The sequence below is a fragment of the Sebastes fasciatus genome, chromosome 9 (genome assembly GCF_043250625.1).
Source record: "Sebastes fasciatus isolate fSebFas1 chromosome 9, fSebFas1.pri, whole genome shotgun sequence".
NCBI lineage: Eukaryota > Metazoa > Chordata > Actinopteri > Perciformes > Sebastidae > Sebastes > Sebastes fasciatus.
The window spans coordinates 25,386,700-25,412,628 of record NC_133803.1 but is presented as its reverse complement, the minus strand read 5'-3'; the positions used below and the strand labels follow the sequence as shown (position 1 = coordinate 25,412,628).

At 43.1% G+C, this 25,929-nt stretch overlaps 2 protein-coding genes across 2 annotated transcripts; both read left to right on the top strand.

The window, feature by feature from the left end:
* The first annotated feature begins 7,497 nt into the window (after window positions 1–7,497).
* Window positions 7,498–12,173, top strand: calm2a (calmodulin 2a (phosphorylase kinase, delta)). The gene is made up of 6 exons (XM_074646909.1): window positions 7,498–7,634; window positions 8,795–8,825; window positions 10,247–10,390; window positions 10,483–10,589; window positions 10,675–10,810; window positions 10,906–12,173. The coding sequence occupies exons 1-6, from the start codon at window positions 7,632–7,634 to the stop codon at window positions 10,932–10,934; spliced, it is 450 nt and encodes a 149-aa protein (XP_074503010.1). The 5' UTR covers window positions 7,498–7,631; the 3' UTR covers window positions 10,935–12,173.
* Window positions 12,174–14,526: 2,353 nt separating this feature from the next.
* Window positions 14,527–22,852, top strand: stpg4 (sperm-tail PG-rich repeat containing 4). The gene is made up of 7 exons (XM_074645433.1): window positions 14,527–14,616; window positions 14,726–14,845; window positions 16,270–16,524; window positions 17,058–17,122; window positions 17,415–17,460; window positions 21,438–21,542; window positions 22,619–22,852. The coding sequence occupies exons 1-7, from the start codon at window positions 14,527–14,529 to the stop codon at window positions 22,724–22,726; spliced, it is 789 nt and encodes a 262-aa protein (XP_074501534.1). The 3' UTR covers window positions 22,727–22,852.
* The last annotated feature ends 3,077 nt before the right edge of the window (window positions 22,853–25,929 follow it).

The following is a 25,929-nucleotide window of genomic DNA, read 5'->3' as shown; positions in this document are numbered from 1 at the left end:
TAACGTTGTTTTATGTTACGTTGTTTTATGCATTACGTTACGCTACGTCACGCTACGTTACGCTACGTCACGCTACGTTACGCTATGTTACGCTATGTTACGCTATGTTACGCTACGTTACGTTTTTACGTTGCGTTGTTACGTTACTTTGTCACGTTACTTTGTCACGTTACTTTGTCACGTTACTTTGTGTTTTTTTAACCTTAACCAAGTAGTTTTGTTGCCTAAACCTAACCAATTGTTTCACAACGTTAAACACATGGCATTATGCATTTCTGCTAAACGTGATGAGGCCGAAGCTGAGGGAGGCTGAGAGAAAATGTATTATGAAACTTTTTGTTTGGTTCAGAAACGTCGACATTCAACGTATCCCGTGCTTTGCAGAAACGTACAATACTAAAAAAAATTCTGATGACTGGGTTGGTACAATCTTACAATCTTTACGCTCTAATCCATCAAATCTATAACTCTTAGGATCTGCAAATATGTTTAATACATGTCTAATATCTCCAAGGGACATACATGAGGGGGTCCCCGGTATATTCTCTATCTTGTAAGGGGTCCTTGGCGGAAAAGATTGAGAACCTCTGTTTTAAACAACGGATCACTTTACTAGTCTGGGAACAGAGTGTGATTTCAAGATATCCTTTAACAAGAAGGTCCAATCCGTACCCACTCTAGGGATTTCCTCTGCAGCTCACCCTGACCTCTGACCTCCCATTAGACAGGAAAATTAATATCACATTGTGATCTTCCTGCAAATGATATTTGTCAAGCTGCTGATAGTTCATAGGTGTGTAAAGACTCAATATCTTTAAAAGTGATCATGCCATTTTCAAATCTTATTATGGTCAGGGTGGGGCTGCACGGTGGTGCAGTGGTTAGCACTGGCGCCTCACAGCTAGAGGGTTGCAGGTTCGAATCCAGCTTGGGACCCTTCTGTGTGGAGTTTGCATGTTCTCCCCGTGTTAGCGTGGGTTTTCTCCGGGTACTCCGGTTTCCTCCCACAGTCCAAAGACATGCAGGTTAGGTTAATTGTGGACTCTAAATTGCCCGTAGGTGTGAGTGTGAGCGTGAATGGTTGTCTGTCTCTATGTGTCAGCCCTGCGATGGACTGGCGACCTGTCCAGGGTGTACCCTGCCTTCGCCCAATGTCGGCTGGGATCGGCTCCAGCCCCCCCGCGACCCCTAACGGGATAAGCGGTTGCAGATGGATGGATTATGGTCAGGGTGGAAAAGCGTAAAACTGTATTGTTACAACTATATCCTGTATAGTTACCCAGTCAGCAGTTTATTAAGTACTACAACTTAGCTCAACCTTTACCAGCTACCAACATTAAAGTGATGTTTAAATGCATCACTAATTATAATTCAATAATATAATATATGTTCGGCCGAAATGGACCATTCTGCATAATGAGTACTTTTAATTTTGATACTTACGTAAGTAAGACTTTGAATGCAGGACTTTTACTTGTAATAAGGTATTTCTACACTATAGTATTGCTACTTTTACTTAAGTAAAAGGTCTTAATACTTCTTCCACCACTGATTATACGTATCATATTATTGGATTATTATTGATGCATTAACATGTAAGCAGCATTTTAATGTTGCAGCTTGTAGAGGTGGCCCTAATTATACTACTTTATATGCAATTGCAATCTATAAAAATGCAAAGTTGTATATGTGTTGATTATAAGTTTTGTCTGCACCTGCAAACTAACCGTGGCTGTGTAGATAGTGAATGTTATGAAGTGGCATCAAATGTTAATGCTCATGTAAAGAACAACTATCTCAACATTGTACTTAAGTAAAGTAAATGTACATAGTTATTTTTCCACCACTGCATCTCCAATAATCAGCATTATTCCATCTACCACGTCGTTTCAGTTCTCCCTGCAAGTGTCTTCTCTGGCCACCAGGTGTCACAGCTGAGTCTTCCACACCAGGCAGATCAATCACATTTGTTTATGAGTGGAGTTTAAGCAGAAACGCAGCACTCTCACAGCCCCAACACACACACACACACGCACACACATGCACGCACACACGCACACACACACACACACACACACACACACATAGACGACTAGACACCTGCTCAGCAGCCTTCATCTGGAAGTGGCCACAGCATGCGGTGGAGCCCGCCGCCCCCTGCAGAATGAGATCATCTGAGGGGAGGCGGCGAGCGAGGCAGCCCTGCAGGTCCCCGCCACTGCAGAGAGACAGACCTGGCCTACGCCACAGCCAGGGTCAAGGACGGGGCGCTGCTAAAACACTCCTGCCCCTGTCACTTCCTTATTGTGGTTATGCACTAAAGTCCCACTGCATTGCCCTCTGCAGTGCTTCTCCATTCCACTGGTTTCACTTTCTACAGGATTGAGTAAACTGAGATTACACAGCACATAGCCACAGCACTACATGCAGGATCTGTAGAGGAGACTTCTGGAACGAACAAAAATCCGGTAGAGCGCCTGACACCTGTTCTAGACACAGCTAGCAGTGAAAAACAGCCACTGAGGATGAAATCACCTTGGCGAGAGAGCTTTGTAGTGCCACACTTCTGGAAGCTTCCCCCTGTTTCATGTGCTGCTGAAGACTGCAGTGTTTGAACTCCAGCTCCACACTGACTGCAGCAGACAACCTGGAGGCATGCCAGGGAGTGAAAAGGGGGAGGAAGAGGAGAGGGACAGAGTCAGAGAGAGAGAGAGAGGACAGGAGGGAAATGAGAAGTGAGAGAGAGCGAAGATCAACAGCAGGGATTCTATTTGACAGCCAGTAAGTGGTTTTGTCCCTCAGATCCCCTCAAATAAAACAACTGACGTGCAGGTTTAGAGATGCTCGGTGATCTCACACTGGGGCCACAAACAGAAACACGTTAGGGGGATAGAGAACTAAGTGCATGCTTAACACTATATCCATTTCATCACAACATGATTGAAATAGGCTGGGAATAGCAGGCCCGACCAAATCCTCTTATCCGATTTGAGGCCATTAATCATTTCTGCCTCATGATGTAATTTTGGAAAACATGTCATTTCTCAGTAACAGGTAGGCCAGAATGCCGACGGGATTGGCTCATGTGCGGCTAGCCTTATATGGCTAATGGCCTTATTGCATGGCTGTAAAACCATTCACGCTTACTAGGAGTGATTTGATGTCAACTTTGTCCATTGACTGGGCCAGACCTTTGGCCGGTGTATGCTGGGAAACATTACTGGTAGGGCTGTCAAAGTTAAGATAATAACGCATTAAGTAATCAAGTAATCAAGTAATCAAGTAATCAATCTTTCCCGGAGGTTGTAACGGGCTCAGTTATAAAGCTACAGTGAAGATACTGGCATCATATGAAACTAGAAAACCGAACTAGGAATCCATTGGTACCAACCATGTCGTACTAGCTTGTCGAGAAGGAGGCTAAAATAACGCTCCAAATTTGCTCTCAATTTTGGCAAGGGAAAAACTGGCATGACCATTTTCAACGGGGTCCTTTGACGTCTGACCTCAAGATATGTGAATGAAAATGGGTTCTATGGGTACCCACGAGTCTCCCCTTTACAGATATGCCCACTTTATGATAATCACATGCAGTTTGGGTCAAGTCATAGTCAAGTCAGCACACTGACACACTGACAGCTGTTGTTGCCTGTTGGGCTGCAGTTTGCCATGTTATGATTTGAGCATATTTTTTAGGCTAAATGCAGTACCTGTGAGGGTTTCTGGACAATATCTATAATTTTTTTGTGTTGTTAATTAATTTCTAATAATAAATATTTACATAAAGCAGCATATTTGTCCACTCCCATGTTGATAAGAGTATTAAATACTTGACAAATCTCCCTTTAAGGCACATTTTGAACAGATAAAAAAATGTGTGATTAATTTGCGATAAACTATGGACAATCATGCGATTAATTGCGATTAAATATTTGAATCGATTGACAGCCCTAATTACTGGTAATTCTTCTCAGAGGCTGGTCAGATGTAGCCGAAATAGAGTGGTGCAGAGGCCAACCAGGAAGTTAGCATTGTCCTGGTTCCCTCGACAAAAAAACAATGGGATTTTTCCATTGGGTTTTGGATTACTACAGAAAATAAACTGTGGCAAACAAACGTTTACATGTTTTGTTCAGCAAGATAATCTTCACAAATGAACACCGCTTAAGGAGGCTTGTAAAGGCGGACGAGACGGCGTGATGACGTTCAGTAGTCTCATTTAGCCACTTGTTAGAAGTGGCTAAAATGTGCTAAAATGCTAACTCATTTCCTGGTTTTAGGACTCAGTCCTGCACCACACTATTGCCTGTAGGTCATAAAAAGTACATGGGTACATGAACACACCCCTGTTGTATGTTTAACATCAGTGCAGAGTGTACAAAAGCTTTTGCATAGAGGCATATAGACCGGTTTAACTGATTTGCATTGCTAGGCAACCGTTTGGTTCTATGTTTACTTCCTGTCAGCTGATGTCATTCACCATACTATACACCGCAACAGGAAATAAACTGGGACACGTTTGAAATGTTTACCTACTACTCCCTCACATATTTTACTCGAGTATGTTCAAACACGCTCAAAAGCAAACAGATGCAGGCCTGCCATTGTCCCAGACGTGCACAATGTAAAGGTCTTTTCACTTATAGGAGCTCGACATCCATGACGCACTAAACAACTGCCATTCTCTCCCATGAAAGGTGATCCACTCCCTTGGCAAGGAACCAGCAGGTGCATTACAAAACCTCATTCATTAGTAATGGCGTCCGTGTCTTTCAGTTACACAGGTAAACATCTTCTCATATTTGTCACCGCAGCGCTTCATCCCTCAAAGTCCTCACAAAGCCACTTAGGCACACAAATATGCCTTCTCTTTAAGCTTTTTTTGCCTGAAAGCTGCTTTATTTTAGAGCATGATTGCGTAGTAACATACACACCGCACTGTACTACCACATACTGCTGTACTTCACGTGCTGTGTGCCAACACGCCCCCATTGCCAACAATTTAACTGATCCACATGGTAGGTTTTTCTGCAAAGGGAACAATGCTATCAGTGGGAGTGATGTTGCAGGCCATTGGGAGGATGGAAAGGGAGACCTCTGCTTTGCCTCTGCTGAACTAGAGTGACCTTTGACCCCTGTGGTATGGAAACGAAAGCTGACGTTTTATAAAAACGCTCTGGGTTGGGCTGCGTCCGATAAGGACTCATTATGTGAGGCAGTTACATATTTACAGAACTGATAAGAGGAGTGGAAACATATAGTAGTGCGTGAGCATATGTGATAATCTGAGTATAAAAATAATTAGCTAACATAACACCTAACATCCATAATGCAAAAACAGCACTGTAACACATACTGTACTGTGCTCCATGTTGTGCGTTACATCATGGAGATTGGTTTCAGGTTTTATAGACCATTAAGTCACGTCTCCTGGGCTCCAATATTCCCCATCCATATTAACCTCCAGCCTAAAGTCACCTTTGACCTGGAGCAGCTCCTCTGAGACCTGGGGATCATTGAAGGGCGCATCATCAAACAACCAAACAGCTGATTCTGCAAATTGGGGCGGCTATAGAAATTGGGCAGGAGGACAGAGAGGTATTCTGATTTAGAAGTATTTATGACCCAACAATACAATACAGCATTGATTTCTTAAGTAAGTTGACGTGTAATAAGCGGGATAATGTACAGCTAGCGGGTCATTGTTGTGAAATAAACCCCTTCAGGGCGATGTACCACACGTTCATGCACGCGCCCACGGGCACGAGCTAATATGCACGCACCATAGTATCTGGTGCTCGGACTCTGCAGGGGTCTAGTATAGTCAACAAGAACGTAGCCTACAAACAATGCGAAATCTACGTTAATTACAATAGCTGCCATTACCCAGTAATGTTTGTATACAAGAAACCCGTCTATAATAATGTCTAAAACGTGTGAATACCAGAGGAAATGTAGCGCGTGTTCATGGCAACTACATATTAATATTGAAGTTCACATTTTCCGGTGTTTGCAGAGTATTTTCAGGGATAGCAAAAGGTGAATTAATACACCTCCACATACATGACGTTCACACGCATGCTCCAGCTTATCGGTTTCTTGTGACGGGCCTTTGTGCCGTCACCTTTGGCATTGCAATAATCTGCACAGAGACAAAAACCCCTGTAGCAGAAAAACAGATTTTAAATGAAAAGAATCCAATGTGCTCCAGATTAGGTAGGTTGGGAAAAAAGCCTGGCTGATTCTAAAGCTGCTCAGCAGATCACATGGCGTGCAGGCAGCATCACCTCTGCAAACAGCGCAGATGGAAGTGGGAACCACTTTGGATCCTCGTTTCTTCACATGTGAGATATTTGAGCTTCTCACAATCCCTGCTCTCTACTTATATAGTGTGACATCCGTGTCTAATAATAAGTAGAATTGGGTGGAAGGGAGGCTTTTTTTGGGACGTGGAGATTCTAGTACATTCTCCCGAGTGTTTCTTCAAATCCTTCTCCTTTGCACATCTCCCTGTCCACCTTCCTCCTCCTCCTCATCCTCCTCCTCCTCCTCCTCCTCATCTCGTCCCATGGGGACCAGGCCAGAGACAGGTGGTCACTGGGAGATCAGTCAGGCATAAGCAATCAGGCTATCAGATACTCCCATCCACACCAGCAGCAGCAGCACAATTAGACCTGAGAATCCACAGTCCACCTGACAGCAACGCCTGCTATACAGACCCACAGTCACACATCTAAAAGTGCATGCACACAGACAACAACACACACATGCACAGACTACTACTTATTACAAACGATTACACTCAAACACCTCTGGCCCTGACACTGCATCTCATTATGCATAAAGTGATGAAGCACAGCAGACAGGAGGAACTTCAGCACACTGAACTCTATCACAGTCTAACCTTGTAGCAGCAATTTTAAATTAAAAAAAGCATGCATATGCAAATTAAACTCAATAGAAATGAGAAAACTGCTGCATAACTCATGTAAAGCACAAACTGGGTCAGTATTATCCCTGTTACAAGTGATAAAACATGCATCCTGGTAGCTAATTACTTATCAAAACTATCTTATTTGGGGCCTCCCTTAAAGATGATGCCCATATGCATACACACACACTGTGCAACAAGCTTGTCTGCTATGCCTGTGGCTCTGACTGGGATGTCTATGGACAAGATGCAGCGGCAGCGCAGACCATGGGAGTGACGCATTGCAGGTACGAACGGACCAATCAGAGAGCGCGATTTCATTCTGCTACGTCTTGTGCCCCATCACAGAGTAGCAGAAAGTATTCATACGCCGTTATGTAGATCACCAGGAAAACGCAATGTAATTTTTAAATATCGACGTCAAATCTTTTATTTTTCATACGTGGGAGTTATAGATGATTCTTGATTTTATCGTGTGCGTAATGATTTATTATAAAGCGTTTTAAATAGATTTAACAACTAAGGAAAAGGGAAGTCGGCGGAGTGATATGGAAAAGAGGGAGGAGCTATAGGACAGCCGTTAAAGGCGAGTCCAGTTGCCTCTTCCTCAGTGTGCTCATAGAGATCGTCAGTCCGTTAGGGTTCCTGTTGGCTTTGTTAACGGATTTTGTCGTGAACCAGCCGCTGCATCTACATCGAAATGGTAAGAAAAACAACATTATATTATTATCTCCACTCTAGACTCGATTGAGGAAGTTTGTAATGTCTAAAATAAAATGTAACGTCACTAAAGGCTGAAAGCTGAATCCATGTAAGTAAAACAGCCGTTACCCGCAGTAACTGCTGGGCTGAGTAACTGACAGTTTGCTTGTTGCTAGGTAATGCTAAAGCGACCGTTAGTTAGACAAAAGCTGATGGTCGCTTAAAAGAAAAGCTGCTCCATCCGGGTTTCACAGTACCAACGGTTAATAACGGTTAACTGCGTCCGTTGGTGGCCGTTAATTTGTTGAGTTTTTGTCAGTTAATTGTCACACCTAGTGACAGACGATGATGGAGAAGTATTTAATGTTAATTGAGACTATTTATCAACCGATTCCTTGCTTGTGACGACTGCTGTATGTTCTGTTAAACGTATGCAACAGTGAGCCGGCATATAAACGAGTAGTTGGCTAACTTTAGCGCTTCCTAGCTGTCATTTACCGCCAAATAGTGAGACGTCCATTATCCACGTGTAGGTGGATCTAACAGTCTAACCATTTTTATTATTATAGCTCTCCAAAGTTAAGTTACAAGATTGTTAACTAACCTACATGAAAACACCTGTTTTTATGTAATGTTATATATTTTGATACAGCTATTAGATAATAAAAAAATGTGTTTGCAGCGTTTTTAAATGAAGATAATAATAATAATAATAATAATAAACTTTATTTGTATAGCACCTTTCCAAACATAGTCACAAAGTGCTTTACATAAGTTAAAATAGTGCAAAAAATCAAGATAAAAACATATGACAAAATATGATAAGATAAGATGAACCTTTTATTAATCAATAAATTCAGGTTTCAAAGCAGCAAACAAGAGTGAATCACAGGATATAAAGGTTTATTAAAAAAATAAAATAATAGAGATATAAAAGATACAGAGTGAATGGGTGAACATAGTGTATACAGTCCGTCAATAAATAAATAAATGTAGTATGTGCAATAAATAAATGTACATATGTGCAGTCTATAAAGTGGTATATAGTGTGCCAGTGGTTGGAGTCTATGAATAGGTGGCCCCTAACTTTGAGGCCATCCAAGCTTGTTCTAAGGTGGTTAAAAAAAGCTAATTTTTTTTGCTTCATGTTTTATTTTACAGGCTGACCAGCTTACAGAAGAGCAGATTGCTGGTAAGACATCGCTGCATCCTTCCTTCATATCCTGCAAAAAGTGGCCCCTGCTGTTATGGATCCTTGCATCCCCCCCTGCAGTGGATTTATACTTTTGCCTTTTAAGGCGTTCCTCAGGGCAAGCCTACATGGTCATAAAACAGGAATGAATGAAACGGCTGTTGCTTTGCTGGCTCTGGAGTGCAGGAAGACTCCCCTCATGGAAAACTTTGCATTTTCATGGTTGCCATGTAATGTATGATGTAATCTGGAAAGGGCTGTGTGTATTCTGAGGCGTTGGCAAGTCACCGTTTACACGCTGTGCATGATGTGCTCTTTGCCCTGGGTGTGTTCTCATTAGATGGGAATGATTAGAGAACAAATGCAGTAACAAATCGGTCTTGGCATACTGATAATACTAAACTGAGACATGGATGTTGTAATGTAAATCATGCAGGAGGAGTGTCTGTCAAGTTTGCAGCCGGTTATGTGCTCCAGGGCACTTGGCTGTAATGTATGCAGTGCATGTATAAAATGTAGCACAGTTGTAGTGGTTTCCCTGATTGTATCTTCCAGCTCCTGTTTGCTTAATTCAGCTTAGGTCTCAGGTTTCACAATGTGCTGATCATACTCGTACTGTGTTTCATGGTATCAGCTTTTAGTCGCTTGATGTTTTGCTGATGTGTACCAGTTTTTAAATTGTCAGTGTGTACAAACATGTGTGCATGTTCTGTTGACTTGGAGGAATTTACAGTAATTTAAAGCGCAGGAAGAGATTGCAGTGATGTGGAGTTTTAATGGCCTGTAGCAGAGGAATTAGACCCCCTCCCCCCACACACACACACACACACACACACACACTCATTTCCTGCAGTTGATGCAGACTAGCAAGGCCTTTTCCTCATTACAAAAAGGGTGTTGCCCTGTGTGTTTGACCCTACAAATGGTAGGGCAGGTTGTAGTTTTACGACGTTGATGAGCTGCTGCATGACATTGGCCTCATCACACTTGATGAGTGTCATCGTTCCTGGTCCCTCACGGCTCCACCAAACCACACAGGCTGTCATTTGCTGCTGATGTAGCCTGACTGCCCTGCTGCATGGTCTCATGGTCGCTGCCCTTGTTTAGTCAGAGACGACTGCAGTTGGAACTCAAAACAGAAGGGCTCATCAGTATGCTGTAGCTAGTTGAAACATAAGTGATGTAATGCCCTTTTGAATCTTGAGCCAATTCAGAGTTTGGGTCAATATGATTGGCAGACTTGAGGATAAGATGAGTTTGTTGTGACAGCATTTAAATGGCTTTTTAACTTGTATATGTTATAGATTTGGCCTTTTGCAGTGTCTTTATATTACAGCCACTGTTTTGACAGTTTTGCTGTGTATATCTAGCTATAAGTGTGCCTAACTAAAGAAGCCCATCTACTTTTTTTTTGTAATCAGAATTCAAGGAGGCATTTTCGCTCTTTGACAAGGATGGAGATGGCACCATCACCACCAAAGAGCTGGGCACAGTTATGCGCTCTCTGGGCCAGAACCCCACAGAGGCAGAGCTGCAGGACATGATCAATGAAGTGGATGCTGATGGTGAGGACTCAATCTGCCTTCAAAACCTGCTAACCACACACACTGTTGATGTGCTAGATGGAAATCCCTCATCAATGTCTTATTGTCTTCAGGAAATGGAACGATAGACTTCCCAGAGTTCCTCACCATGATGGCCAGGAAGATGAAGGACACAGACAGCGAGGAGGAGATCAGAGAAGCATTCCGTGTCTTTGACAAGGTAAATGCTGTCTGCACTCTCACACCGCATATATGCAGCATTTAAAAAAAAAAAAAAAGTGCTTACTCACTGATGTCATTTTCAGGATGGCAATGGATACATCAGTGCTGCTGAGCTGCGCCATGTGATGACAAATCTTGGGGAGAAGCTGACTGATGAAGAAGTGGACGAGATGATCAGAGAAGCAGACATTGACGGAGATGGACAGGTCAACTATGAAGGTTGGTAGATGTTGTATTTTATGATTTGAATCCGTTTGGGTCACTCGTCAAACACCGAGTTGCAACTTTCTTTATTTTTTTTTCCTTCTCTGCAGAGTTCGTACAAATGATGACGGCGAAGTGAAGGCCTTGTACAGATTTCGTATATAAATAATTTGCCTTTTTTTCTTTGTGTAATTTATCTGTAAAATCTTAATAGCCCCCCTTCGTCCCTGCCCCTTCTGCTGTCCAAAGGAACTGCATGTAAACTGCATAGGCTCTTGTCCCCATGTCCCTTTCTTTTGCTGTCATGGTGTTTTGGAGTGACAGAACGGTCATACAACCAGATGCCTGTGGAGGCCCCTGGGAGCCGGAGAACTTCGAATCTTCCCGTCTTGTGTGCTCGGGGCCCCTCCACGCATGGCGACATTGGAAACCTGTCAGCTGGTTGTCACTTGGCAACACTGTTGGCATGGAAACAATGTAGAGGAGTTTAAACTCTGCATGGACTACGGACAAAGTATATATGGAAATCTCTCAGCATTGCACTACTGCAAAAAAATGACACGGGTGTATCTCCTAGGTACTCGTACAAACTCTTTTTGTATCTGCTGTTCTATATACCAGAAAACGACTAATCTTACCATGCTTTTTAATGTTTTACTCACTACTTTTACTTTTTCTTTTCTTTTTTTTAATGACCTCTGGTCATGCCTCAAATAATCCATTCCAAGTTGTATATTTTTGTTTTCCAATAAAAATTACAATCTACCCGGTTTTGAAAATTGTCTTGTTTTCTCAGTTATAATGGATCCTTGAGTTTGTATACCCTGTAATAATTCCCATTTTTGTATTGAGGACATGGATGCTCCGTTTTTGATAGGATCTTTTCTTTTCTTGTTGCTTAGAATACATATGAAATGTTTACCATTTTAAATTGTCCCCTGTTAATTTCCAAAAGCACTGAGGAGCATCAGCCAATGCCTCTTAATGTTCAGATAAGCTCAGATCAAATCTGTATTGTCATTAAAATAAAAGCACTGAGTGGGATCAAAGGCTTCTATTTTGAAGTGCACACAATGGTACTCGACATTGGATTAGCCTTGTACTGTCCAGGTCCCTTACTGACTACATAGGCCATGTGTTGTCTGCTACTGTTGGCACAGCACCATGTAGAAGCTGACTGCCTCATGTCTTACTTGGCATTTGCCCCCCAATCACAAGGTGCAGGTGATTGAGCGTACATCAGAAACCATGGTGTAAATAGAGGTGTACCTGTTTTTTTTTGTTAATTTCTGATTATTGAGTTTGTTACAGTAGCTTGCAGAGATACTAAGTTTGTTATTTTGATGAATGACAAAATAAAGCTCTATTGTGGACCTCAGCTCTGCCTCCTGTGTGAATTTTGTGCCCTTGATCCTATGCAGTGGTTGGACTGGCACTTTTGTAATGCTAAACTAGATTAAAAAAAATCTTTTTTTTTTAAGCGATGTGATGGTTTTTAGTGTCCGTTGGGAGCCGGAGTTGTTTGTGGCTTGGTCAGTCATGCATATTCAGTGGTCCCTGTGGAAACACATTTAAACATTTAGGCCATGTACACCAAAACAGACGGACACAAAGGTGTAAAGTACGCCTGCTTTGATTTTCCTTAATCTTGTGTGTCTAGCTAAAAATGAATGAAATATCCCTTTTCACAGAGTCTGCATAGGAACAGTTGCAGAAAAGGAACACCACGATCCGCAGCGATTTCAGGTGTGAATCGATGACACAAGTGGTTCTCTCATCTTGTCAAAACTAATTATCACAGGACTTAAAAAGCTGAAGTGTCATCACAGTCTACTTATAAAAAAGCTGTTAATTACACAGCACATGTAACACTAGTCTTGGCTCTCTGCATTGTCCAAATAGAAGAAATGTACTCATCCGGTACTGTGATGAGAAGGGAGATGTACTGTAATGGTACAACCTCAGTCAGACAACAGCTCATCTGCTACCTGTGTGTTTTCTGTCTCCTCATGTACTCTCAGGCCACATGAGACTTCCTTGACGAGCAGTGTAAACATGAATTCTTGGCTCATTCGAACCATGTGTTCTCGTAGCCTAGCAACGAGGCTTGCGCTTTTGCTCCCAGAGCGAGATTTTCACTTCAGGTGATGGTCTTTAGTTCTGCTCTATGAGAGAGAGCCTAGGTATGCCACAAGAGGTAAGACACTTCAAACTTCATACACAGAAGAAGAGGGTTAGTTTGAAAGAGTTTCTCGGTTTAAGTATCACACTTGAGAACCTGTAGTGTTCCTTAATTGCCGCATTTCAGAACCCACTCTTCCTAAATACACATAACTACACACCCGTCTACACTGTAGGTGACAGACAGCACTCGGAAGAAGAGGAATGATCAAAATTGTGTTTTATGTTCTTTAAACGTCACACATTATGCTCATTTTCATGTTGTATTTTATGTTTCTACTAGAACATGCTGTAATGTGTCCTCATACTGTCTACCTGAATATGCCTGTATTTACCCTCGGTCTGAAATGCTCCGTTTTAGCTCATTTCAACGGAATTGCGTTTCTAGGCAACAGCTTGGGTCCATGTTTACTTCCTGTCAGCTGATGTCGTTTACATGGTGCCTTCAAATGAAACTCGTGAGCTTTTGTTTACAACATGGGAAGTCACGAGTTTCATGTGAAGGCACCAATAAACTGGGACATATTTAGAATGTTACATTTAAAACTGTGAAATGGTCTTTATATATATATTGTATATTTGTGACATCACAAAATTAGAGATATCCTGACAGCTCTTTTAAACAAAGAACGTATATTGCTAAGAAGTGAAAGTCAATTGTTCATTCCATTGCAACATCAGCCAGCGCCCATGCAGCAAAGCTACGCTTCCGCCATTTTGGACTGAAAGCGACCATCGGGACGGCAGTAAAACGTCCGCCTAAAAAGTGCCGTACAAAAGTAAAACTAAATTATTTCTATTGTATTGTCATATTCTACCAAAATGGCCTGTGTTGAACAATGTAATATAAATACTGTATAGCAACCGTTTACAGTCCAAAATGGCGGCAGCGGCTGTCAAAAAACACAGCGAGTTTTGCCTCTGTGCTTCTATACTCTTTGGTCTAAAGGCAGAGTTTCTGAATATGGGCTGTGTGTATGTCTCCATGGATTGAGCGTTTCGATACTTTCACAGTATTAATATAAACTTTTATAATAAAAAAAGACATGAAAATCTCTTCTTTTTTTGCAATATGGGACCTTTAACTAACATCAAAGGATAGAAAAAAGTTGCATAATTGAAATATTCCTCATTTTCTTGGACCCCAGGTGGTCCTCAGACCCTAGTTTGGAAACCAGTACTTATAAACAACCTTGCCCCTTCTAGATATTTGACATGTATTCCTGTTTTGTCCTGTACTGGATTGCAATTTGCACTGTAATGGCAGCTTTTTGATCTGTATATTCTAATCTATATCACTGTATCCCTCCAAATATCACATGTTGATAATGAGGACTGAGCAACTAGCTGCAGCATGTTCAGTATGCACCTTGGTGCTGGCTTTCTATTGTGTCTTACTCTCTGTCAAACTGGTCGGCGAGTCTAAATTTAGCCCTCCACCGAGCCAGCTTGTTGAAAAATTGATCGATAGTGGAGTCGCTGCTATAGTAACAGTTTTAATGGTGGTCAGGTGTCACTGGATCTCCAGGGCGAGCAGATAGTGAGCGACAATGAGCACGGTGCAGGATACGGCCACATGGAAAAACAAAGCCGTCTCTAAAGTCAGTGACATGTCCAGGGGAGGTAATAGAACAGATAAGGTAAGGCTCTTTAAAGCCCTCATGACTCTGTGTGGTTAATGAGGACAAGCTGAACTGGTGAAGAACCATTTGGCACATGTGGAGATGCATCAACACATTGTTGGCATAGCAATGTCATCATAGCAGAAGCAATCTACTGTGTTTTGGCTCGTGTCCTGTTTCTTATCTGCAGGGCGATGACAAGGTGGACCTGTGTGGCCGCGGGAGCTGGTGGCTGGGAACGCTGAAAGTAGGTGTCATTTCACGCTGCAGTATGGTTTCATAGCCATGTCTACGGAGGAGAGGCTGCTGCACTGACTTCCTGAACAACTGGCTCATTAGCTCATGTGTACGAGATACAGTAGATTTTCAGTTAATGGCTTTTATTGCGTCTCCCATTGTCTGTGTCCACAGAGTGCTGTCTGCCAGAAATAAATTCAAACACTTACTCTGCAGTGAATCCAGTCCCTAAGTGCCTTGCAGTGCATTCGTGGCAATAATGCATAAAGACCTAATCAATTATCAGTTTATCTTAATGTGATCCTGCAGCTCTCAGGCTCTACTGTTAATCAGCTGGCTAACAATAGGACAGGTGGCTGTAATTATAGCTTGTTTGCTGTACATTTACAGTACATTAATGTAATACATATTAGCACCGCTTATAGAAACAGGAATATTACATAGACTGTATATATAGATGGACGACGTGTCTCCACTTCCTCCCACTGTACAAAAGTGGATACGGGGGGGCTGCCATTTGGAGATTTTGACGTCATTTGGAGCCAGAGTCTGATCGGGGGGCTACAGTTAATGCAATCAAGGACATGCAATACAATCACAGCTGTCAATCATGACGTCTCCACCCCTTTTTTATAGCATCAAATAACTAATTAAAACCAAACTTATCAGAAAAATGAACACTTGAACATACATGGAAACATTTATTTAACGTCTACTGATTTTTTTGTCTGGCCCATGTCCCATCCGCTAACATGGAGGGGGCGGGCTTTATGACCTTTACTGCAGCCAGCCACCAGGGGGCGATCGAGATGTTTTGGCTTCACTTTTAGGGAGCTGTCATGTCTCCATCTTTATACACAGTCCATGGAATTTCATAATGAAATGCAAAGTTTACATTTTTGTACCATCACCAAGATATTGCTTGTCAGTACTTAAAGATTGTAATGACAAGACCAGACAAATCTGCGAGCTCATCAATCTTTTATCTAATGTGGGGCGTGTTTGAGAAGAAGAGGAGCGCCGTTGAGGCATTTTCGAAAAAAATAAAGAACAGTAAACTGCACTAAAAGCTTTTATTGAGTAGAAAGATGTGTTTGTTGTACTTCTGACAGGATTTGGCAAAAATGTAATATACCAACTCATAATATACCAGTTTATCTCAGCACACTGTAGTCTGTTATTATTTTAACTACCCACTTTGCGCCAAGTCCCGCCTTAATATGCTGTGATTGGCCAACTATACCCGTTGATAATGCCCTTTGGAAATCAAAAATGAACTTAGAGGTTCCAGACTAATTCGCGTTTTTTTGGCCTGGGTAAGTGTTCCAGGTGCTTGAGCTGAATTTGTCAGTCCAATAATGGTTACAACATGCTAACAATACAGTGAAGTGTCTATCTGGCCATGTGTTAACACATTCCCTAACCTTCTTCCAGGACACACCCATCCCAGGTTTTTATCACATCCGCGACTTCATCGAAGAAGCGGAACTGAATCCGGTGAGGAAGACCTACGGGTTCAAAGGCGTGGGCAGAAAAGCCCAAACTCTGGGCGAACGTAAGGGGGATGTGCTTCTCCCCGGGGCGTATGACTACACCGACTCCACCCAGGAGGTCCTGAAGCACCAGGCGTCCTACTCTTTCAAAAACTGTCCACGGCCCAGCATCGTCACCCTGGGCATCAGGGACAAGGTGGGGTTCAGACATGACCTTCCCCGATTCTGTTGGCATATTGACCACATATTAAAGAAATAGTTCACACCACGTTGGGAAATACACGTATTTTCTGAGTTAGATAGCAGGTTTGCCGGACTTCAAGCAAGGCGTCCCTTTAGCGTGGGCTTTGTAAATTTGCAGACCTTTTACATGCACAAAAAACATACAACGCAGTAAAGGAAAGAGAAACAACACAAAAGCATAATAGTCACCTTTAAAGTTATTATTAGCATGAAGTGTTGTGAACTCATAGCCCTCTACACCACCTTGATTCAAGTATGCATTTCTTAGCATAAGGGTGTAATTTACTTATCGATTCACAATCACAGCACAGTAGGTGATCTTCAAAATGCAGCTCCAGCAGACTTAACTGAAATCAGAAGATGTGTTGGAAACACAAGCTAGCTGTTGGCGATGTAACACAGCAGATGAGAAAAAAAACCCAACAAACTCATGCTGATACTGTCATAGATATTTAAACACCTCTTTATCTGTGTTCCTTGTGCCAGCATTTAAACACTTCACCGTGCGACTACGATGTGACAGCGAAACCAGTGGAGAAGATTCCCTGCAAGTAAGCACTCGACAAACAGCCTCTCTTTAGATCACAGCGGAGCAGACAACCCGTGAATCATCCCTTGATCGCTGAATCCTTCCCCCTCACAACTTCTCCTTCCCTCTCTCATCTCCTCTGAGCACAAAGATGGAGGAGCAATCAGCAACCTGCTCTCTCATTTTCTCTGCCTCTGATCACGCATGGCCTTATTCTTTTCTTCTTCTCCTCTCTTTTTTTTTATGACAGCCACTCCCCCCCCCCCCCCCCCCCCCCCCCCCCCCCCTCTCTCACTTCTCTCCTCTTCTTGCAGGCATGTGATGTTTCGGTCGACCGTGCAGCGGATCAGCTTTCCTCCTGTAAGTATCTAGTCACCATGAAGACTAGTTATTACGACCATTCAGTCTTTCCATTGCCCTCAAAAAGGCTTCATTACAATACACTTTCAATAGGTTTTAGTTACAAGCTATGACCTAATGTGTATCTGGTGCTGAACACGAGCTAGTTATGACAACGACAGGGGTCAAAGAAAACCGATCCCACGGGCTGTCTGATTGTATCATTTGAGGGCCTGTTATGGCACTGTACGAGCTGACCAGTCAGCTTTGGTTCATATTGCAGTGTTGCAGCCTCGGCCGTGTGTCCATGCTGGTATAGCTGATGGATATTTGAGCCGTGCTGGCAGCTGCTGAGTGTTGACAGAGAAGGAAAGGCGCTAAGAAATCCCGAGGGTGTTATTACTGCAGAGTTGGGAGCAGTTTTCTGCTGTTAGTGGTGTCACAGCGACTCTAAGACAAGTTTATTGTCAAAGGTTAAGCACCTACACAAATCCCACAGCGAAGTTAGCTGGAAGCCCAGATCATTCAGACAGCTGACCTGGCATAGGCGGGCAGACATTAGCGGATCAAAATTGAAGTGAAAATTGGTTTACACTGGGAACACTCGGTCAGTCCCGAGATAGGAAACAAGAATTTCTCTGAGCCCTGAATAAAATGTAATAGATTTCCACACACCTAAAGAAAAGCCTCCAGTGAGCTGACGATATTTGGGAACACAGCAAAAAAGATGTATATATTCTGTTTTTCTGATTTGTCTTAATTTCTCCATCCTGGGGCCACTGTGTGTCCTAGATTTACATGTTGTGCTTTTTTGCAATATCGACTGCACGTGCTGCTCGGAAGGAACAAATCCTCCCTTGAGATTCAAGCCTGTTTGAATTAAAGTCATAATCCCAGATATTTTCATATGAATAAATGCCCTCCGCTCTGTTGCTGTAGCACAGAGGTGATTCAACCTTTAGCTTTTGCATGAAAACTTGCTGATCTAAACACATGTTGTTGTTTGGTAGTTTATATTTACCACATTAGCAGCATGGCTCTGTCTGTTGGTCGGTCCATCACTTTGGTCCAGACTGAAATATCTCAACAATTACTGGGTGGATAGCCATGAAACTTTGAACAGACATCCAAGGTACGTTTCCTTTACTACCACCATGAGGTTGACATTTGTATTTTTGAGTTAAATATCTCAACAATTATTGGATCGATTGCCTCCGAGGGGCGCTTACCAAACGGTGGTATTTGACGAGTTGGGAGTGAGAACGGGTTGGATTTAAGGAATCCTGTATAGCAAGAACTTGGATGCCAGCCTGTTCTTATTCCCAGGGTGTCAAATACAGTCACGGTTGTTGGCGTACGATACCAGCGCACAAGGCACCCTTTATTATGAGAGGCACCAGGATTTCCATTTACCACAATGTAAACACATCTGTGGCAACAGCAAGCGCTCACAGAAAGTGTGCCGGGAGTGTGGTGACATAGTTAAAAGTGCAAAGGACACACACAGGGCGGGCGGAAGGGGTGGTGGATGGGTCCAATAACACAGGGCTTTAATCGTGTGTTAAGTTTCACTTTCACGTTACTATCAGCTGTTCGTTCGTGTCTCGTGGTCTCGACCTTAAGTCACATTTTCACTGTACATACGTAGTAGTTTTAAACCCAACCATGTTGTTTTTTCCTAAGTGGATTTCTTGCCTAAACCTAGGTGTTTTTGTTTAATTCACAACATTAAACAGGTGTTTACTGCGACCAAAAAGTGACACTGAGGGGGTCTGACAAAGCGTCAGTATGTGACGAGTATGAGGATGAGAACGTGTTTCCACCAATCAAAAACAGGTCAAAGTTTTAAAGTCTCACAGACAGTCGCAGCATGTGCCAGTTACCTCCGCCACACAGGACAACGTTTCTAACGTGCTGTGCCATAGTAGGAAAGTAGGCCAGGTGCTTTGGCTCAAACACACTCACACTCATAGAGAGTTTCACTAACGTGCGCCGGCTCCCTGTGAAATACACCTGCATTAGCACCTCTGGGAGCATCAGGCCGGCGCGCGGGGCCCAGCAGGCCAGTTGTCGAGAATCAAGTGAACTGGCAACTGGGATCAAATGGCATGTATAGTAGCAGCCATCCCTCCGAGAAGCAGAGGAGAGGAAAAGACACCTCCCTGTCTCCCTCTGTCAGAATCAGAGAGCAGCTGAAAATGAAAGGCTGGTCCTGTGTTCAGGGACAGGGAGACAGTTTTATGTCTGAGGAGGAGGGTAGAGGGGGGGTGATGCTATTTCTGCGTGGCACGCCGCTGGTGATCACCAGTATGTGTGTTAGTGGGTAAGAGGAAAGGAGAAGTGAAAGGCAAGGAGAGAGACTTTTACCAGACCCTAAACACAGATCACATGGGCGAAAAAAATACAACGGCACCAGAGACCGACCAGCAAAGGCCATAAAGACAGGAGTCAAATGATATGTCATAGGTCTTAACAATATGGCTACGGGACCCTAAAATAGATCCGCAGTATATTGTTCATGCGTACTTCAGATGACTTGGGTATCAGCGAAACAATAGGTTTACATGAGCTTATATGTACATATAGATGAAAGGATGTATCTCTGAAAATGTCACGATGTCCAGTATGTGAATATAGTATAGGCCTACTGCATACTTACACCATCACGTTTGGTTCGATTGCACTCTGTAGGGTTTACTCTGTTAGCTAGTTTTGTTCGGATGCTTAACAACAACGCCAATTAAAATAAAATAGAATAGAATGAACTTATTCGTCCAGCCGAGGCATGAAAATTGTAAATATAAACACAAAACATGCCCACAAAACCCATTAAAAAAAAAAAGAACCGGGCCTTGTTCTTCAAAGGTGCTTGTACTAATCCAGAATAACATTATGACATTAGCTAAATAAAATCAAGACGTTCTGCTCATATATAGCTGTTTCTATCCGTGTGTCCTTTAACTAAATTACCTAAAGTGCACACAAGTTGTGTTTAGTTAAGTCACAGGGACTGGGAAGCCGTTGTTTTAACTCTGTTGGGTTACTGGAACTTTGTGCAATAAACAAGCTAATTGCTCCAAGCTACTGACATTTTCAATGAAGATAATGTTGAAAAAAAACAAATGAAGAGGGGGAAAAAGACAATGTACTCATGTTTAAAAGGCATGAATCATGGATGAAGAACTGGAGAACTGGATACAGCGTTGGAGGCGGGGCCCCGTTCATTCCTATGAGAGTTGCTCAGTGGCGCATGATGCCAAAATGGCTCGACTTCCGACTGGAAAACCACCCAAGTCTAAATCTTCCGGCAATCTTCCGCATCCATGGAGCAGGTGCAGTAGCGTCCGCTTGGTCACATGGCTCGGTCACGGGGTCACAGCCATCACACTGTCGTCACGGCTTGCTAAATCCGCCTCCTGGCCCTTGCTCCAGCCTCAGTCTGGGTCTCATTCACACGAACGGAGGAAGGGAAATAACTCTGGTTTAGTGCGTTTTACAACTTTTAGGACTTAATTATTTAAATATGGGCTACTAGAGTGTTTGTACTGGGAAGTTGATTCACCTCAAATGCCAATTTCCCAATGTAAGTCTATGGGAAAAAGTCTTTTTGGGGCATCACTTGACGGACACGGAAGCTGTAGTACCGCTGTTTGGCCACTACGAAAATTGGGATCAATGACCGGCGCTCTTCCTTGGGACTTGGTCTTAACTTGCTGGGTTACCAAGTCTCTGTCCAATAACCAAACTGCCACAAGACACTGTTAGTTAATAAAGATAATGTTGTTTTTAAGCCATTGGGGGGGGGGATACTAACCTAAAAACAACAAAACAACAAGCTATGTATGTTTTCTTTTCCTCTAGCTGAAGGTAAGGAACCCTGTGTGCTCACATGCTAATGATTACATGCTAGTCTTGGTCTACAGCACATTGAGGCTTGATTGCAAAATCGACCAATCAATCCATCAATCAATAATAGCTCCTATCTCTGACCACCTCAGAAGGAGGGACCTGCTCCATGCTGCTATAATCCACAGACCAGACCGGGAAAAGGCGTCACTTCCTGCTTCAAATCCACATTGCCACGGCTCCACTCTGTGCACTCCGTGAGTCCGGTACTTCACATACAAACATATCCTTATATAGATGCACACACAGGTCGTCTGTGAACATGTCCAACGCTACATTATTAGTAGTGTTGCTAGTTTACGGCTCTCTGTCATTGATGTAAAAATATGAATTTATACTTTTAATAGTTTTATACCCTCTTAGCTGCATTACGTCTGCAATACAGACCAATGTTTCGATTGGATTCAGTAATCTTATCATGGTTTTGATGGAAGTTTAAAGAGATAAGTTATGATTTGGAAACATCCCACCATTACTGTGAGGGCCGCTCATCACTCAGCAGGCTGGTTGGGTTCATTATCTCTGAGGAGGGGCAGCTGTGGAGCCTAATTGTCCCTGATGAGGATCAGGTGGTTGAAGCCTATATCTACTCCTGGTTTCCAGTATTCTGATGCTGACTCACTGTCTCATTGTGAGAGGTAGTGAGAGCTTCACTCCGTTGCTCGGTCCAGCTGTGTAGAGGTGTGTGTATCGGCAGAAGTTACCACATTGAACCTGTTTGCCTGATTTGCTCACTGTTTTCTGTTTGAGCTCAGTCTGTAAGAGTAGGGTCGGTCTGTGTGGCCTGGCATTGCTGCTGTTTCTTTTTATTTAGTCGACTTTCTTTAGAAGACATTTTAATGAGGGCAGGGAGCCTTTCTTCTTTAGACTCATTTTTAGTTGGTGTTTCCCTTCTCCCCTTTAATCCCTTGTGATTTTTGTGGTTACCCTTCTGGGGCTAACGTAAAGATTCCCCTGGTCCACAAATACTTACCCGTTTACACGAATCTGTACCGACTCCACCCGAAATCCAAACACCAACCCTTATAATCCACCAAGCACCCCCCAGTTCCCGCCTACGGCCCTACTGCAGTCCATGAACCCAAAATGGCGACACCTGAACTCAATGACAGGCATCCAGGGAAATGGCAGTTTTCCTGTTTTTTCCCGTAAACCTATGACTTTATTCTCGTAATCTCAGATTTATTTTTTTCCCCCAATGATGACATGATGAAAAAAGTATTTGTACTGTGTGTTTTTTCGTGTGTGTGTTCAACGTCTGTGTATTCCACAGAAGACCCCGGGACCAGGAGCCTACGAACCTTGCTGGAAGTTGGGCGACCGTCTAGACACCGAGGCCATAGACCCGTCATTTAGCCTCTTCTTCCGCAACATCCCCTAGTGTGGACTTTAATTCCCACAATGCCTTGATCCTACCACCATCTCCTCATCCTGTCAGCTTGATGGCAGATCTCACATGATGCCTTATTTATAAAATAAAAGTAAAATCATGAACCTAAAAAAGAAAGCAATATTCCAGTCTCTTATTACTTGGACCAGTATGTATCTGGACGTCAGTCGGGGGATTTTGTGGTCTGCCAACAACATAATAAGCTACATTCGTTGTGCTCAAATCGCTTTAGTGACGCCGGCCAGGGAAGCAGAATGATCTTATCTGCAACAAAGGGTACTTCATTCCACTTAACTACATGTTCCCGGTATTGCTCTCTCCCTTCATCTCTCCTCTCTCCTGCTCTCGCTCCTCTTTCCCTCTCCGTCGGCAGCCAGGCTGCTTTGCCTTCCTACTATCTCTGCCCCGCGATGCACTCAGGAGGAGGAATGCTGCTCAGCCATGCGTCACATGCACATAGCTTAGTGTGGCATGCTGCACCCTCAGATAACACATTCAGTATTAGGGGCCAAGGCAGTGGCACACAATAAAACAGCTATTCTTATCGCTACCTTCTCTTTCTTTTGACGAAACAAACAAAACACGGCCAATAATGTTCGGGACACAGGAGAACAGCGGCGATAGGAATCACCTCCGTGTGGAACATAATGGCGGTGTAGATTACAGCGCAACGGGATAGGTACAAAAATAAAAACAAACACATGGCAGATTTGTTATTAGTGTGATCCTTGACAGTGTTTCCTTATCATTGATTTTTTTTAGCTGAGCATGCATGCACTTTGTCAGCACTGCTTCATATTCATAGAGTTAGACACAGAGCAGCAGAATATTGTCCCATAGCCAATTAGACAGTCGTTGAGGGAGTCGAGACTAATATTCATCCATTCTGCCCACCCAGATTCTCTTATCAGACACAAGGATGGAAATACGTACAATTATAACCAGAGCCCACCTTTTTTTAATCTTTTTTTTTTGTGTTGTATTGATTTTAGAGCGTAAATAACCATCCACAGCAACAAATAATATAGCAAAGAGTCATCATAATGCCTTTAAAAAATAATGATATAGTTTCTTCATTGATAGAGAATCCGCCACATGACATTAATGGATGATTTTTTAGCTTATTTGGATGTAGACACTAGTGTGTCTAGATAACAGGTGCCCCTTTTACCCAGAGGTTTGCGTTGGGAGCGCCATGTGACAGAATCATGGAGTAACTTACATAGCGATGAGGTTATAGGAGCTACATTCTAGCTTCGGGGAAAGAGTTGTTCAGATCGACAACACATCTCAAACCAGTGGGTCAACACTCAGGGTCAGCTGACAGAGCAGAAGCTGGTAGTAGGGACTGTTATTGTCTCTTAGGGCCCTTCAGCAGGGTGAACATTGACATAAAACATTAACTCCTCTACACGTACTGACATCGGTGAAGTGTTTTGTTTGGGACAACAGTCAGGGGAGCCGCACAGACATTATCACGGCACATCTACTTGGCCGACTTTAATCCCCACCACTCTGTTTTCCTTCAGTTGCAGACACTTAAGAGCTTGAGGAGGTTCAAGAGCCGGGCTCTTATTCCCCCTGTCATTATTCTGGAGACAAAGGAGCCGCACACTTCCACACGGAGAGAGGAAGACAATCTTATTAACACGGGGCTTTGCATGCAGCCTCTAGAGGGGCTGGGCATGTGTATCCACTGCAATGAGAGAGATGTGTGTATGTGTGTGATGAGCAGCCATTCTGCCTGTGGTCAAGGCACCAAGCCCCCCAGTAATCTCTGTCTCTCTCAATCCCCCCCCCAGCGCTCTTCCTCCATTCTCATCTCCGTGATCTCCACGGTCCAGCACTGATCTCTGACATATGCCTCATACTGACGACTTAACACCCTCCATCTCCCACAGCCTGCCTCGACCACAGGCACGGTGAGGCACCCGCTCTTTCGCTGTCAATCAACCCCGCCCCCCGTAGACATACATTGTTTCAAAGAATACGCACGCAGCCGCACAATGCAATGAACGCACACACAAGCATGCATTTGTGATCCTTTGCTTTTTTAAAAATGCGCTTGCAAAGTGACGCGCAAACCTGCAAACACGTGCGCACATACACTCACTACAAAAATACTACTTCCATTTTATATATTATATTATATTTTGCTATATTTAATCACGATTAATCGCACATTTGTATCTGTTCAAATGTACCTTAAAGGGAGATTTGTCAAGAATTTAATGCTCTTATCAACATGGGAGGGGGCAAATATGCTGCCTTATGCAAATATATGTATATATTTATTATTGGAAATCAATTAACAACACAAAACAATGACAACTATTGTCCAGAAACCCTCACAGGTACTGCATTTAGCATAGAATATATGCTCAAATCATAACATGGCAAACTGCAGCCCAACAGGCAACAACAGCTGTCAGTGTGTCAGTGTGCTGACTTGACTATGACTTGCCCCAAACTGCATGTGATTATCATAAAGTGGGCATGTCTGTAAAGGGGAGAATCGTGGGTACCCATAAAACCCATTTTCATTCACATATCCTTAGGTCAGAGGTCAGGAAACCCTTTTGAAAATGGCCATGCCAGTTATTCTTCGCCATAATTTAGCGTACATTTGGAGCGTTATTTAACCTGCTTCACGACAATCTACTATGACCTGGTTGGTACCAATGGATTCTTTAGGTTTTGTTGTTTCAAATGATGCCCGTATCTTCACTCTAGCTTCAAAACAGAGCCCGTTACATCCTTCTGAAAGATCAATTTTGTCAATGCGTTAAAGAAATTAGTGGCATTAAAATGATTTTGCGTTAACACTTTATTTTTGCGTTAACTTTGACAGCCCTAATAATAAATAAAACCTCTACTGAAGGATGAAAGTCTACCACACACACAACATCCTTTCATCTGTGGTAGTGTTTCCTGTCAAGAGTGGCGAGAAGGCGGTTTAAGTGCGATTTAAGACGTGAGTTGTGCCGGCACGGTGGAATTATATCATTTAAAGGTCATGAGAACATCTGGTGTCAGGGCAGGTTGCACCGGCAGCCCAAATATCAACTTCGAGAACAGCTTAATGAGATCCGGTCAACATTCAGGAAGCAGTGTAGCACATCAGTGGGGTCTGGAGTAAATCTGTGTTTCTGGCAGCTTACAACAGGAGGTGACCCTTCTACTCAGTGGTACAG